The 15,430-nt window shown below is 48.5% G+C and overlaps 1 protein-coding gene across 3 annotated transcripts in view; it reads right to left on the reverse strand.

The window, feature by feature from the left end:
* Positions 1 to 15,430, reverse strand: part of LOC139277163 (PX domain-containing protein kinase-like protein) — a 127,696-nt gene that overhangs the window by 93,443 nt on the left and 18,823 nt on the right. The window contains exon 1 of one of the 3 annotated variants that reach the window (XM_070895246.1): positions 7,709 to 7,949. The exons of 1 other annotated variant lie outside the window; for it this stretch is intronic. In XM_070895246.1, coding sequence (XP_070751347.1) covers positions 7,709 to 7,840 — 132 coding nt within the window. In that variant the 5' untranslated portion in view covers positions 7,841 to 7,949. Of the gene's footprint in view, positions 1 to 7,708; positions 7,950 to 15,430 lie in introns of those variants that run through there. One more of the 3 variants, XM_070895245.1, reaches the window with a different exon arrangement.

Raw genomic sequence — 15,430 nt, forward strand, 5'->3', positions numbered from 1 at the left:
GTAAAACAAAGTGACACTGGTTCTTCACCTCAAAACCTTTACCCTTATCACTCATGCTCAATTCTTGTCAAAGATGTTTTTTTTAATCTGTTCACAGGATGTGGGCATCGCTGCCTCAAGACTGCTGCAGTCCGTGACACTTCTTTGTAGCGGTTTGGTACAACCGAGTGGCTTGTTAGGCTACTTCAGAGGGCAGTTAAGAGTCAACCATATTGCTGTGGGTTTGGAGTCAAATATAGGCCAGACCAGGTAAGGACAGCAGATTTCCTTCCCTAAGCATAGAAACATAGAAAATAGGTGCAGGAGTAGACCATTCAGCCCCTCAAGCGTGCACTGCCATTCAATGAGTTCATGGCTGAACATGCAACTTCAGTACCCCATTCCTGCTTTCTCGCCATACCCCTTGATCCCCCTAGTAGTAAGGACTACTACTAACTCCTTTTTGAATATATTTAGTGAATTGGCCTACACAACTTCCTGTGGTAGAGAATTCCACAGGTTCACCCTCTCTGGGTGAAGAAGTTTCTCCTCATCTCGGTCCTAAATGGCTTACCTCTTATCCTTAGACTGTGACCCCTGGTTCTGGACATCCTTAACATTGGGAACATTCTTCCTGCGTCTAACCTGTCTAAACCCGTCAGAATTTTAAACGTTTCTATGAGATCCCCTCTCATTCTTCTGAACTTCAGTGAATACAAGCCCAGTTGATCCAGTCTTTCTTGATATGTCAGTCCCGCCATCCCAGGAATCAGTCTGGTGAATCTTCGCTGCACTCCCTCAATAGCAAGAATGTCCTTCCTCAAGTTAGGAGACCAAAACTGTACACAATATTCCAGGTGTGGCCTCACCAAGGCCCTGTACAACTGTAGTAAAACCTCCCTGCCCCTGTACTCAAATCCCCTCGCTATGAAGGCCAACATTTGCTTTCTTAACCACCTGCTGTACCTGCATGCCAACCTTCAATGACTGATGTACCATGACACCCAGGTCTCGTTGCACCTCCCCTTTTCCTAATCTGTCACCATTCAGATAATAGTCTGTCTCTCTGTTTTTACCACCAAAGTGGATAACCTCACATTTATCCACATTATACTTCATCTGCCATGCATTTGCCCACTCACCTAACCTATCCAAGTCACTCTGCAGCCTCATAGCATCCTCCTCGCAGCTCACACTGCCACCCAACTTAGTGTCATCCGCAAATTTGGAGATACTACATTTAATCCCCTCGTCTAAATCATTAATGTACAACGTAAACAGCTGGGGCCCCAGCACAGAACCTTGCGGTACCCCACTAATCACTGCCTGCCATTCTGAAAAGTACCCATTTACTCCTACTCTTTGCTTCCTGTCTGACAACCAGTTCTCAATCCACGTCAGCACACTACCCCCAATCCCATGTGCTTTAACTGTGCACATTAATCTCTTGTGTGGGACCTTGTCGAATGCCTTCTGAAAGACCAAATACACCACATCAACTGGTTCTCCCTTGTCCACTCTACTGGAAACATCCTCAAAAAATTCCAGAAGATTTGTCAAGCATGAGTTCCCTTTCACAAATCCATGCTGACTTGGACCTATCATGTCACCTCTTTCCAAATGTGCTGCTATGACATCCTTAATAATTGATTCCATCATTTTACCCACTACCGATGTCAGGCTGACTGGTCTATAATTCCCTGTTTTCCCTCTCCCTCCCTTTTTTAAAAAGTGGGGTTACATTGGAGTGGAGGGTAGCCATAGGAACTGATCCAGAGTCTATGGAATGTTGGAAAATGACTGTCAATGCATCCGCTATTTCCAAGGCCACCTCCTTAAGTACGCTGGGATGCAGACCATCAGGCCCTGGGGATTTATCGGCCTTCAATCCCATCAATTTCCCCAACACAATTTCCTGACTAATAAGGATTTCCCTCAGTTCCTCTTTCTTACTAGACCCTCTGATCCCTTTTATATCCGGAAAGTTGTTTGTGTCCTCCTTAGTGAATACCGAACCAAATGACATTAGTGAACCAGTTAGATTTTTACGACAATCTGATAGTTTCATGGTCACCATTACTGATACTAGCTTTTTATTCCAGATGTATTTTATTAGCTGAATTTAAATTCCCCAGCTGCTGTGGTGGGATTCGAACTCACATCTCTGGATTATTAGTCCAGGCCTCTGGATTACTAGTCCAGTAACATAACCACTATGCTACTGTCCCCACTTTAAAAGCTTATGACAGCAATTTAAAAGCTGTTCAAAAATAGGTAGATGGAAGATTCAAGTGGATATCTGAATTAGGGTAACAGCTTTGGGAGCTATGAAAACCTGCGTCTAACTACTCGTTGCTGTTAGTCAAGCTAAATTCCTAATGGATTCAGTCAAATACCTGGTCTCACTCAAGGTCCCTACAATTCAATGTTTCAGCATCAACACTCACTCCTCCTTAGATGGCATTCAAAATTGAATACATTTCAGACTGGAATGATAGCGGGGGACATTTCAGCACCAACATACTTTGCGAACAGTACACAGGTTTATGCCTGCAAATTACTTCAGTGACGTAACAGTCTCAGGGTTTTTTTGGGGGGGGCGAGGAGAAAGAGAGGGCGGGGGGGGGGGGAAGGCAGATCAGCTTCCACAGTTGAGTAAAGAAACTCAGTTGCCATGTCACCCCAGGTAATTCTTCCAAGCCTCCTAGTGGTTACCTCGAGCAACAATGACAAAGGTCTTAAAGTAGATCACTTGCCCACCCTGTCAATGTAGCATGGTGAATCAAAGTTGAGAAGGGGGGGGAGGGGAATAAAATGTTATACATTATGTAATGTTATTTTATTATACAAGTGTACAGAACATAGGGCCCAAGTTTCGGGCCGCGCCGACCTGGACACCCGTTTTTCACGCCACAAAGTGCACCGAAAAAAAACTTACCTATTCTCCGGCTCCCTGCAGGTCCTCTGGAGCCGGGTGCGGCGCAGCACGAGCTGTGGGGGGCGGAGCCAGGTCCCTGCACTGAAAACAGTGCCGGGACCTCTGCACATGTACGCTACAGTGGGCGCGCATGTGCAGTAACTCCAGGCGCCCAAAACTGTGGGAGGGGCCCGAAGCACGCAGCCCCTAACCCTGGCCAAATGGCCTCACTGGGGCTGCGTGGATAAGGCTCCTCCCACCCGACCTCCGCCTCCCCCCACCCCCGGCAACTCGACCTCTGCTTCCCCCCCGCCCCCCACTGGTGACCCGACCCCCGCGGCGACCCGACCTCCGCTCCCCACCCCCCAGACCTGACCTCCGCGCCCCCCCCGTGACTCTCTCTCCCTCTCCCCCCCCCCGCCCGACCTCCGCGACACTCTTCCCCACCCCCCCCCCTCCCCCGACCTCCGCGATTCTCCCACTGCACCCTCCCCACCTCCACGACCCCCCCCCTCCCCCGACCTCCGCGATTCTCCCACTGCACCCTCCCCCCCCCAACCCGACCCCCCCCCCCCCGAGACCCGATGCCACCTACCTGTAAATCCAGCTTCCTTCTCTCCCTCCCCATCCCCCCTCCCTCCTCTCTCCTTCCCTCCCTCCTCTCTCCTTCCTTCTACCCCTCTTCTCCTCGTCCCTCCCCCCCCACCACCCCTCCTCCTCCTCCCTCCCCCACCCCTCCTCCTCCTCCCTCCCCCCACCCCTCCTCCTCCTCCCTCCCCCCACCCCTCCTCCTCCTCCCTCCCCCCACCCCTCCTCCCTCCCTCCCCCCACCCCTCCCTCGCCTCTCTCCCACTACAATCTCCCCCTCCTCCCTCCCCCCACCCCTCCTCCTCCTCCCTCCCCCCACCCCTCCTCCTCCCTCCCCCCACCCCTCCTCCTCCCTCCCCCCACCCCTCCTCCTCCCTCCCCCCACCGTTCCTCCTCCCTCCTCCCTCCCCCCACCGTTCCTCCCACCCCCTAAAGTGTAGACAAGGTTTTTTCGAACGTACAAAAATCTTCACTTACTCCATTCTAAGTTAGTTTGGAGTAAGTTTTCACTGCCTAAACTTTGAAAACAGGCGTAAGTGACCGGACACGCCCCCTTTTGAAAAAAAAATTCTGTTCCAAAGTGAAACTGTTCTAACTGACTAGAACTGGAGCAAACTAAATGCCGAGAATTCAAATTTCTAAGATACTCCATTCTAAACCAGTTGCTCCAAAAAAACAGGAGCAACTCAGGCCGAAACTTGGCCCCATAATTTAACATTTTGAAAAGGAAGTTTAGCACTCTGAAGGTTAACGAAGTTCAAATTTCAGTATATTTTTCCACATAACGAAAAAAACAATCATTAAATCATGTGGTTAGAATGGTTATGATCACTAAATAGATGTTTCTAATTTAGTTTTACTGATACACGTCTGCTTAACTTTCAATTCTCCAATATAGTTGCATTTCATATTGAAACTGAAAGGAAATGCGTTGGGTAACTAATTATACCATGAAACTACCTGCTCTTTTTAAAATTAAAAGTGGCATGTTCTGGGGTACAATACTTAATACTCAACTCCATTTTTGTGGACTGAAAAAGGTCGCGGTACAGTATTTTACAGTATAGCAGTGACAGTTAATTCATTACCTCAACCTTTTATTGAATTCTTTTCAGGATTTCAGTACTTTTAGCACACAGGCATGGATGAATGCAACATAAAGCTCCTTCTGCTCAGTCTCTAAAACATACCAATCATAGAAACATAGAAAATAGGTGCAGGAGTAGGCCATTCGGCCCTTCGAGCCTGCACCAGCCTTTCATGGCTGAGCATTCCCTCAGTATGCCTTTCCTGCTTTCTCTCCATACCCCTTGATCCCTTTAGCCGTAAGGGCCATATCTAACTCCCTGTTGAATATATCCAATGAACTGGCATCAACAACTCTCTGCGGTAGGGAATTCCACAGGTTAACAACACTGAGTGAAGAAGTTTCTCCTCATCTCAGTCCTAAATGGCCTACCCCTTATCCTAAGACTGTGTCCCCTGGTTCTGGACTTCCCCATCATCGGGAACATTCTTCCCGCATCTAACCTGTCCAGTCCCGTCAGAATCTTATAACTTTCTATGAGATCCCCTCTCATCCTTCTAAACTCCAATGTATAAAGGCCCAGTTGATCCAGTCTCTCCTCATATGTCAGTCCCGCCATCCCGGGAATCAGTCTGATGAACCTTCGCTGCACTCCCTCAATAGCAAGAACGTCCTTCCTCAGATTAGACGACCAAAACTGAACACAATATTCCAGGTGAGGCCTCATCAAGGCCCTGTACAACTGCAGTAAGACCTCCCTGCTCCTATACTCAAATCCCCTAGCTATGAAGGCCAACATACCATTTGCCTTCTTCACTGCCTGCTGTACCTGCATGCCAACTTTCAATAACTGATGAACCATGACACCCAGGTCTCGTTGCACCTCCCCCTTTCCTAATCTGCCGCCATTCAGATAATATTCTGCATTCGTGTTTTTGCCCCCAAAGTGGATAACCTCACATTTATCCACATTGTTGTCAGAGTACACATAGAACACTGTCGACAAGCTCCCTGCTGGAGTGGAACTAAACTACAGAACCAGTGGGAAGCTGTTTAACCTACGTCGCCTCCAGGCCAGGTCCAAGATCATCCAAACCTCTGTCATTGAACTGCAGTACGCGGACGACGCCTGCACCTGCTCACATTCTGAGGCTGAACTACAGAATAGAGTCGAAGTATTCACCGAGGCATATGAAAGCATGGGCCTAACGCTTAAGATCCGTAAGACAAAGGTCCTCCACCAGCCTGTCCTCGCCGCACAACACTGTTCCCCAGTCATCAAGATTCACAGCACGGCCCTCGAAAACGTGAACCACTTCCCATACCTCGGGAGCCTCTTGTCAACAAAGGCAGACATTGATGCGAAGATTCAACATCACCTCCAGTGTGCCAGTGCAGCCTTCGGCTGCCTGAGGAAAAGTGCATTCGAAGACCAGCCCTCAAACCTACCACCAAGCTCATGGTCGACAGGGTTGTAATTATACCCGCCCTCCTGTAAGGATCAGAGGCACGGACGATGTACAGAAGACACATCAAGTCGCTTGAGGTATATCACCAACGATGTTTCCGCAAGATCCTGCAAATCCCCTGGGAGGACAGACGCACCAACATCAGTGTCCTCGTCCAGGCTAACATCCCAGCATTGATGCACGAACCACAGTTGATCAGCTTCGCTGGGCAGGCCATTTAGTTCGCATGCCAGACACGAGACTCCCGAAGCAATTGCTCTACGCGAACCTCCTTCATAGCAAACGTGCCAAAGGTGGGCAGCAGAAACGTTACATGGACATCCTCAAAGTCTCCCTGAAGTGCGACATCACCACTGACACCTGGGACACCCTAGTCGAAGACCACCCTAGATGGAGAAAGTGCATCCGGGAGGGAGTTGAGCTCTCCGAATCTCAATGCTACCAGCGTGAAGCGGGCAGGCGTGGGCAGCGGAAGGAGTGTGCGGCAAATCAGTCCCAACTCCCCCCCCGACGAACGTCTGTCCCACCTGTGACAGGGTCTGTGGCTCTCGTGTTCGTCTGTTCAGCCACCAAAGAACTCACTTTAGGAGTGGAAGCAAGTCTTCCTCGATTCTGAGGGACTGCCTATGATGATGAGAACCTGATCCATCTTTAGATGATGTTGCTAAGGGGCAACATGTAGATGAAGGAAGGAAGGGGGCCAAGGATAGATGTTTCTGGGACTCCAAAGGTAATGGTTTCAGGGCAGGAAAATAAACTGCTGCTGAATGTCCCCTGACTAGGATTGGATAGGTAGGAGTGGAACCATGCGAGGGTAGTCCCACTGAGCTTGACAACGGAGGAGAGGCATTGGAGCAAGGTGGGTTGGTTAACTGTATCAAAGGTTGCAGAGAGGTCAAGGAAAATAAAAAGAGATATCCTGATATCATTTATGACTTTGATTAGGGTCCTTCCAGTTCTGTGACTGGGACAGAAACCTGATTGGAGAGATTTAAACATATATACCCAAGCAACTCCACACTTTAGCAGTGGGATTTTTAAATTTTACGTACAATAAAATTCTACACTGTTTATACATGACCAGTTCCTGCCAACTCAAAGGTGGTTGTTAACTAAATGATGATGATTGAACGGCTTTTACTACATCTGCTTTTAGTTAGTAAGTAAAGATATAGATAACAAAAAATATAAAACTTATGAATAAACACATTTCTACTGGCATAACCTCACAGAATTATAGCAATGAATGAAGTAGACCAAATTGCGTTGGCTGTTGTCACCCTTTGGCAGTGTCGAACATGCCAATCCAAAGATTGTGCAACTCGGTGATACAAGCAGATAGTCATCACTGAACATGGGGAGGATTGAACTATTTCCCAGCACAAGTGGTGGACAGTCGGGGCTTTGCCCACGGCTTCTCTCCAGGGTCACTGGATCGCCGGCAGAAGACTCTGGAAGCGCGGCCGCTTGGCTCACACACACGGCGAGCCGCAGGGCCGCTGGCAGAGCCTCCGGGCACCGACCTCCGCGGCTCAGCGACAGCGCGACCCGGTAACCGGCCAGCCCCGGTCCCCGGGCCGGCTTCTTGCCCCGACCAACCGACAGCCAGTCCGAACCCAAGCCGGCATCAGCCCCAAACCCCCGCGGGCTTTCCCATCCGAGCCGCCGCCGCCGCCGCCGCGCGGCCTAAACCCTCGCCCGCCCCGGCGCTCGGTACTCGGTACTCACCGTGTGCGACTGCAGGTTCTGGCTGGCCTCGATCACGCAGGACAGCGGCACCGTGTCGTCCAGCAGCACTTTACCCGGGCTCTTCTTCTCCATGAACGCCATTGTGAGGAAGGCACCGCGCTTGGCGGGCATGTGAGGGGAGAGCGGCCGCCGACTGAGAGCTGCCTCACCGGAGCGCTGGAGCTGGCACCGCGCGGCGTCCGCCGGGTCCTACAGCCCTGCGTCGGATCAACGCAGATACAGCTGCCGGAAACCTCCGCCCAGCCCGGTGCGCTACAGCCACAGACCCCTGTGACCTCGGGAAGTCACCGCGCCAGGCAGATGCAATGCAAAGTCCCCAGGTCACGCTGTACGGTTGTAACTATAACCCAGCGGCAACTCTAGGTAGATTATTAAAATGCTTGCAAGTAATTGGGAAGTTACACCCGAAATTATGCCAATTTTGCTGTTGTCAATTTACACCTGACTGTACTGGGAATCTCAAAAAATCGGTGCAAACGAGCAGAAATCAGCTACACAATCGGCACCAAGGAAAGCGTGGAATTCACACCATATAATCCTTTTTGAAGTATGAAAATTAAAGTTTCAAGACATCTAACCATCATTCATGCACATTATGCACAGCATATTTAAGAACATGCAATTGTGGAAGCTTTTCAACGTTCAATGTTATTATGTTCAGAATAACTCCACAAGACTGTGTTGTAAGCTCAAACCATTGTGACCTTGGTCTCTTTAATGTAACTCCAAAGTGAGGAAGTAGCATGGTGGATTGCCTTTTATACCTGCTTGCCCAGGTGCACAGGTGACCCTTAGGTCTCCCACAGGTGTGCCCCCTGGTGGCAAGTCTTACACATTGGTGGGGTTTGCATACATAACATCCCCCCCCCCCAAAGTCTTATGTACAAGTTATTTCCAGGTTGAGGCGATCAGGCGCTCTGCGTTTCCAGGTCGATCACCTGAGTTGAAGTCCTGGCATGGGTGATTGGTTGGATCATTGCTGCACGGCCGTGCGGCTGGTCTGATCGGACTGTCGGGCATGGTGGGTTCATCCTCGTGGTCGACAGCGAGGTCGATTGCTGGTTGGGTGTGTGTTGGTGGATCATAGATGGTAAAGTCTTCTTCAAACTGTTCTTGGTTGTCAGTGAATCGCAGTTTGGCCTGATCCAAGTGCTTTCTCCACGTTTGCCCATTCAACAGTTTAACAACAAACACTCTATTCCCCTCCTTGGCTAAAACAGTGCTAGCAATCCATTTGGGACCATGACCGTAATTGAGAACAAACACAGGATCATTAACCTCAATGTCACGCGATACAGCCGCGCGATCGTGGTACACATAATGCCGGTGCCGCCGGGTTTCTACGTGATCACTGAGATCCGGGTGGGTTAAGGAGAGCCTGGTTTTGAGTACTCTCCTCATTAACAATTTTGCAGGGGGAACCCCGGTGAGCGAGTGAGGGCGCGTCCGGTAGCTGAGCAGGTCCGAGATATCTGGGTCTGCAAGGAGCCATCCGTTATGCATTTCAAGCTTTGCTTGATGGTTTGGACTGCCCGTACCGCTTGACCATTGGATGCAGGCTTAAATGGGGCAGACCTGATATGCTTAATGCCATTGCGGGTCATGAACACGTTGAATTCCGAGCTGGTGAAACACGGTCCATTGTCACTAACAAGGACGTTGGGCAAACCATAGATGGCGACCATGGCCCTGAGGCTTTCAATGGTGACAGTGGATGTACATGATGACATTATTATACATTCAATCCAGTTAGAGTAAGCGTCCACTGCTACTAGAAACATCTTTCCTAGAAAAGGGCTAGCAAAATCTACGTGGACCTGGACCACGGTTTGGAGGGCCATGACCACAGGCTCAGTGGGGTCTCCCTGGGTGCGTTGCTCAACTGTGAGAAAGTGTTGCATTGGTGTACGCATGACTCCAATTCGAGTCAATGCTGGGCCACCATACTTGCAACCTGGCGATAGCCTTCATCATGACTATGCCTGGGTGGATACTGTGTAGGTCGCGTATAAACGTTTCCCTGCCTTTTTTTGACAAAACCACACGATTCCCCCTTAGGAGACAATCCGATTGGATGGACAATTCATCCTTACGTCGGTGGAACGGCTTAATTTCATCTTGCATTTCCCCGGGAAGTGCCGACCAGCTCCCATTGAGGATGCAGCTTTTTACTAGTGATAGCAAAGGGTCCTGGCTAGTCCAGGTCCTGATCTGGCGAGCCGTGACGGGTGACTCCTCGCTCTCAAAAGCATCCATTACCAGAAGCAAGTCTGCGGGTTGCGCCATTTCCACCCCGGTGGTGGGCAATGGCAGCCGACTGAGGGCGTCAGCGCAGTTCTCAGTGCCTGGTCTGTGGCGGATTACATAGCCATATGCAGACAATGTTAGTGCCCATCTTTGGATGCGGGACGAAGCATTGGTGTTGATACCTTTGCTTTCTGAGAGCAGTGAAGTAAGCGGTTTGTGGTCGGTTTCGAGCTCAAACCGGAGATCAAACAGGTATTGGTGCATTTTCTTGACCCCGTATACACATGCTAATGCTTCTTACTCAACCATACTGTAGGCTCGTTCAGCCTTGGATAAATTTCTGGACGCATATGCAAATGGTTGCAGTTTGCCCGACACATTTGCTTGCTGTAACACACAACCGACCCCGTACGACGACGCATCACAAGCTAGTATTAAACGTTTACATGGGTCATACAATATAAGTAACTTGTTAGAGCATAGCAGGTTTTTGGCCTTATTAAAGGCTGTCTCTTGAGATTTACCCCAAATCCATCGTCACCCTTGCGTGGCAATAATGCAAGGGTTCCAACAAAGTGCTCAACCGCGGTAGAAAGTTACCAAAATAGTTGAGGAGTCCCAGGAACGAACGCAGCTCCGTCACATTCTGTGGTCTGGGTGCATTCTTGATGGCCTCCGTCTTGGAGTCCATGGGTCTGATGCCGTCTGCCGCAATCTTTCTCCCCAGAAATTCGACCTCTGGCGCCAGGAAAACACACTTGGAGCGTTTCAGCCTGAGTCCCACTCTGTCCAGTCGCTTTAGAACCTCTTCCAAGTTGTGCAAGTGTTCGGTGGTGTTGTGACCAGTGATAAAGATGTCGTCTTGGAACACCACGGTGCATGGAACCGATTTCAGCAGACTCTCCATGTTTCTCTGGAAGATGGCCGCAGCCGAGCGAATCCCAAAGGGGCATCAGTGGTACACGAACAGTCCTTTGTGCGTGTTGATGCACGTCAATTTTTTTGATGGTTCAGCCAGCTCCTGTGTCATGTAAGCAGAGGTTAGATCCAGCTTGGTGAACGACTTTTCCCCTGCTAGCGTTGCGAATAGGTCCTCCGCTTTAGGTAGTGGGTACTGATCCTGTAACAAGACTCAGTTGATCGTTACCTTGTAGTCCCCACAGATTCTGACCGTCCCATCGCTCTTTAGCACTGGCACGATTGGACTGGCCCACTCATTGAACTAGACTGCCGATTAGATTCCCTCTCGTTGAAGTCTGTCGAGCTCGATCTCAACTTTCTCTCGCATCATATATGGGACTGCTTGGGCCTTGTGATGAATGGGCCGTGCCCCAGGAACAAGATGGATCTTGGCACCTGTGAAGTTGCTGATGCCTGGCTCAAATAACGCCGGGAATTTGTTTAGCACCTGGGTGCATGAGGCGTCATCTACTGAAGACAGAGCTTTGATGTTGTCCCAGTTCCATCGGATCTTTCCTAGCCAGCTTCTGCCGAACAGCGTTGGGCCATCACCTGGTACAATCCATAGTGGTAAATCATGCACCATTCCGTCGTATGATACTTTCACTGCCGCACTGCCGATAACAGGTATGAGTTCTTTGGTGTACGTGCGCAGTGTTGTGTGAATCGGGCTCAGTTTTGGCCTCTGTGCTTTGTTGCCCTACAGTTTCTCAAAAGCCTTCTGGCTCATGATTGATTGACTCGCCCCCGTGTCCAATTCCATGGAGACTGGAATGCCGTTAAGTTTAACTTTTAACATTATCGGAGGACTTTTGGTGGTGAAGGTGTATACCCCATACACTTTCTCTTCATCCTCAGGTTGAGTTGCCTCTTCTGCTCGTTCAGCGTGATCTACGCTGGATCGGTCGTCCTCTGCTGACTCTGCCACGTGGTGAGTCACGGTCGTTTGCACTTTCGCTGGAGGTGCCCCATTGTTCCACAGCCCTTACACACATAGTGCTTGAATCGACATTGATGGGCTCTGTGACTGCCCCCGCAGCACCAACGTGGTGTTACTGGATACACATTCACACCCCACAGAGGCCTCTGAGTCACCCTAGGCCTGGCCTCTGCGGTTGTGTAGGCCCTGCCATGTACGGTTCTGCCTGCTGAAAGCATTATTTTATGCACAGTACTTACCGATGGGCTTCGATGCTGTGAAGATATCTGTTTCATTCAGATCTAGGGATTGGGCAGACAGCAGTTTGCGAAGAATGACCTCGTGGCCGATTCCTAGCACAAAAAAGTCCCACAACATTTCCCCCAAAGATCCGGCAAATTCGCACTGTCCCACAAGGTGTCTTAGGTCGGCGACAAAGCTCACCACGTTCTGACCCTTGGAGCGATGGTATGTATAAAAGCGATACCTGGCCATTAGGATGCTCTCCTTCGGTTTGAGATGTTCCCGAACCAGCGTGCACAGCTCTGTGCAAGTTTTGTCCGTTGGTTTGACTGGTGCCAGCAGAATTTTGATGAGGCCATATATCGAAGACCCACATACGGTGAGGAGAATCGCCCTGTACTTGACCGCCGTCTCAGCCGTGTCCAGCTCATTGGCCATGAAGTACTGGTCGAGACGCTCAACGAAGATTTCGCAATCATCACCCTCAATAAATCTCTTAAGAATACCAACGGCAGCCATTACCGCATGAAAGTTCATGATCTGTAGTTTGTCGCCAATTATTATGTTCAGAATAACTGCACAAGATTGTGTTGTAAGCTCAAATCATTGTGACCTTGGTCTCTTTAATGTAACTCCAAAGTGAGGAAGCAGCATGGTGGATTGCCTTTTATACCTGCTTGCCCAGGGTGCACAGTTGCCCCATAGGTCTCCCACAGGTGTGTCCCCTGGTGGCAAGTCTTACACATTGGTGAGGTTTGCATACATAACATCGGTGACATATTGATGGCATAAAAATGCATTCAAAGAAAGAGAGAATAAACTGCAGGTTTCAGTCAGGGCTTTTTTTTTTAAATCACTTAAAATTCACAATAAAACACCAGAAAAATGACTGTTTGCTCCTGCATCTAAAATTATGGGTGTACTTTTACACTCGGTTTGAACCAATTTTTACTTGGGGACAAAGCCATTATAAAGGCCCAGAATTTGCAGTCAGCAGAAAAGTAAAGGCATTCGCTGCTGGCCTCAAAGAAAGCTGCCCACAGTGATCTCGCTATTTCTGTGGGGAGCAGTTTGTCTTTTCCAACATGTAAGGGATTGCAGTGCTCTATAGTGGGGAATCCCTAATGCGCTCTGTTGTCATGTCAACAATCTGTCGAGCAACCAATCACAATGCAGAATTTTCAGAGACAGGGAAGCAGGAAATGAGAATCAGCTTTCATCCAGACTTAAAAAAATGTTACAGAGAGCAAAACAAAGATTGGGACTCTCACATGTGGATAAAGTTGAACCTGAAATAAATATGAACAAATTTTAAAAATAAATAATTTTTTTAAAATGTCTTAAAAATTGACATTTTTATTATAATGGAGAAATTTGACACTCCACTAAATTAAAATTAGTTTTTCAGGACCATAATGTTTGTTTAGCAGTAAATACACTGTTAAATCCACAATTGCACCTAATCCAACAAGGTCTAACATTTAATGGGGTATTTAACTGCGCTATTACCGCGGAAACGCCCATGTTTTTGTTAGTTTCACTGATTCTGGCTCGGGGTGGGGGGCAGGGGGACATGTCCAAAGCACAGCCAGTGTCGGAACAATGAATGACTGACCGTAATTTCAGGATTTCCACCTTTAGATGCGCATGTGCTACATTCTGAAGTTACGGTCAGTTTCAAAGGGATAAGAACAGCAAACACTGTTAGTTCGCCGTGATTACCCACCGCAAATTCCAGCCCAATGAGCCGTGACATGTTCAAACGCGGATCGATAGACAGGCATAAAAGATCGAGGAAATTTGGGCATAATGTAATTAGATGCTTATAATAATTTCCCCAAGTTCCTTCAATCTTTTATGCCATGCATTTGCTTCAAACCAAAGTTACGCGTGTCTCTGAGCACAAATACACAGGGAATTCCACCCATAAGTCAGATCTGGAAAATACAGGAATATATGAAAAATAGTGACCATTGCTGTGTATAATTACAGTATCTAGCAAGGCCCTGTGAAGTCTAAAATTACTGGAAAAGAACTTCTTGATTTGTATTATCGATTTGTAATCTGCTGCTAGCAGGATCATACATCTAGGAAGCACCAGACAAATCAGTGCTGAATCACTGTCCAGGTCAGAACCATAAATATGAAACTTGAACACTAATACAAGACTATTAGTGCATAGATAGAAAGTAAGTGCATTGTTACATGGATGGAATTCATGTGTTTAGTACTTCATAACTGGAATTTATATGTTTATTATAGAACACAAGAAAACAGAAGAAGAAATGGTAATTGGCCTTTCAACCCCAACATCAAAACTACCCAATGTATTAAATCTCCTTAAGGAAGGAGAATTGCCAACACTAAAAGAATTTGCCTGGAATGTCCTGAAAATTTACGGCACATCTACGGCATTTAGTATAGCAGATTGTATGAAATTCAGTGGGCTACAGTGGAACCGCCATTATCTGCAAGCTAGCTTTTGATTCTAGAAATATAGAAATCTACAGTGCAGAAGGAACTCACAAACTCATTTCGACCCATCGTGTCCGCGCCGGCCGACAAAGAGCCACACGGCCCTCGGTTAGCAGCCCTGAAGGTTACATATAAACCTATGAACAATGAACAATGGTGGAAAGGTAAAGAGCATCCGGCCCAACCAGTCCGCCCCACACAACTGCGACACCCCCTGCACTGCAACATTCTACACTCCACCCCAACTGGAGCCATGTGATCTCCTGGGAGAGGCAAAAAACACAGATAAAAAAACCCAGGCCAACTGGGGGAAAAAAATCTGGGAAAATTCCTCTCCGACCTATCCAGGCGATCAAAACTAGTCCAGGAGATCACCTTGGCCATATTAGATTCCCTGCAGTACTTACCATCCATTCTGCGCCAGTTTAATCCAGTCTAATCCCGCTTACCAGCTCTAGGTCCATAACCCTGCAGGTTACGGCACATCAAGTGTCTATCCAAGCACCTTTAAAATGTGGTGAGGGTTCCTGCATCCACCACCCTTCCAGGCAGTGAGTTCCAGACCTCCACAACCCTATGCGTGAAGAAGCCTCCCCTCAAATCCCCTCTAAACCTTCCACCAACAACCTTAAAACTATGCCCCCTCGTAATTGAACCCTCCACCAAGGGAAATAAGCCCTTGCTATCCACTATATCTGGGCCCTCAACATTTTATACACCTCAATGAGGTCTCCTCTCAGCCTCCTCTGTTCCAATAAGAACAAACCCAGCCTATCCAATCTGTCTTCATAGCTAAGATTCTCCATTCTAGGCAGCATCCTAATAAATCTCTGAACCCTCTCCAGTGCAATCATGTC

The sequence above is a fragment of the Pristiophorus japonicus genome, chromosome 12 (assembly GCF_044704955.1).
Source record: "Pristiophorus japonicus isolate sPriJap1 chromosome 12, sPriJap1.hap1, whole genome shotgun sequence".
In the NCBI taxonomy this organism is placed as follows: Eukaryota; Metazoa; Chordata; class Chondrichthyes; family Pristiophoridae; genus Pristiophorus; species Pristiophorus japonicus.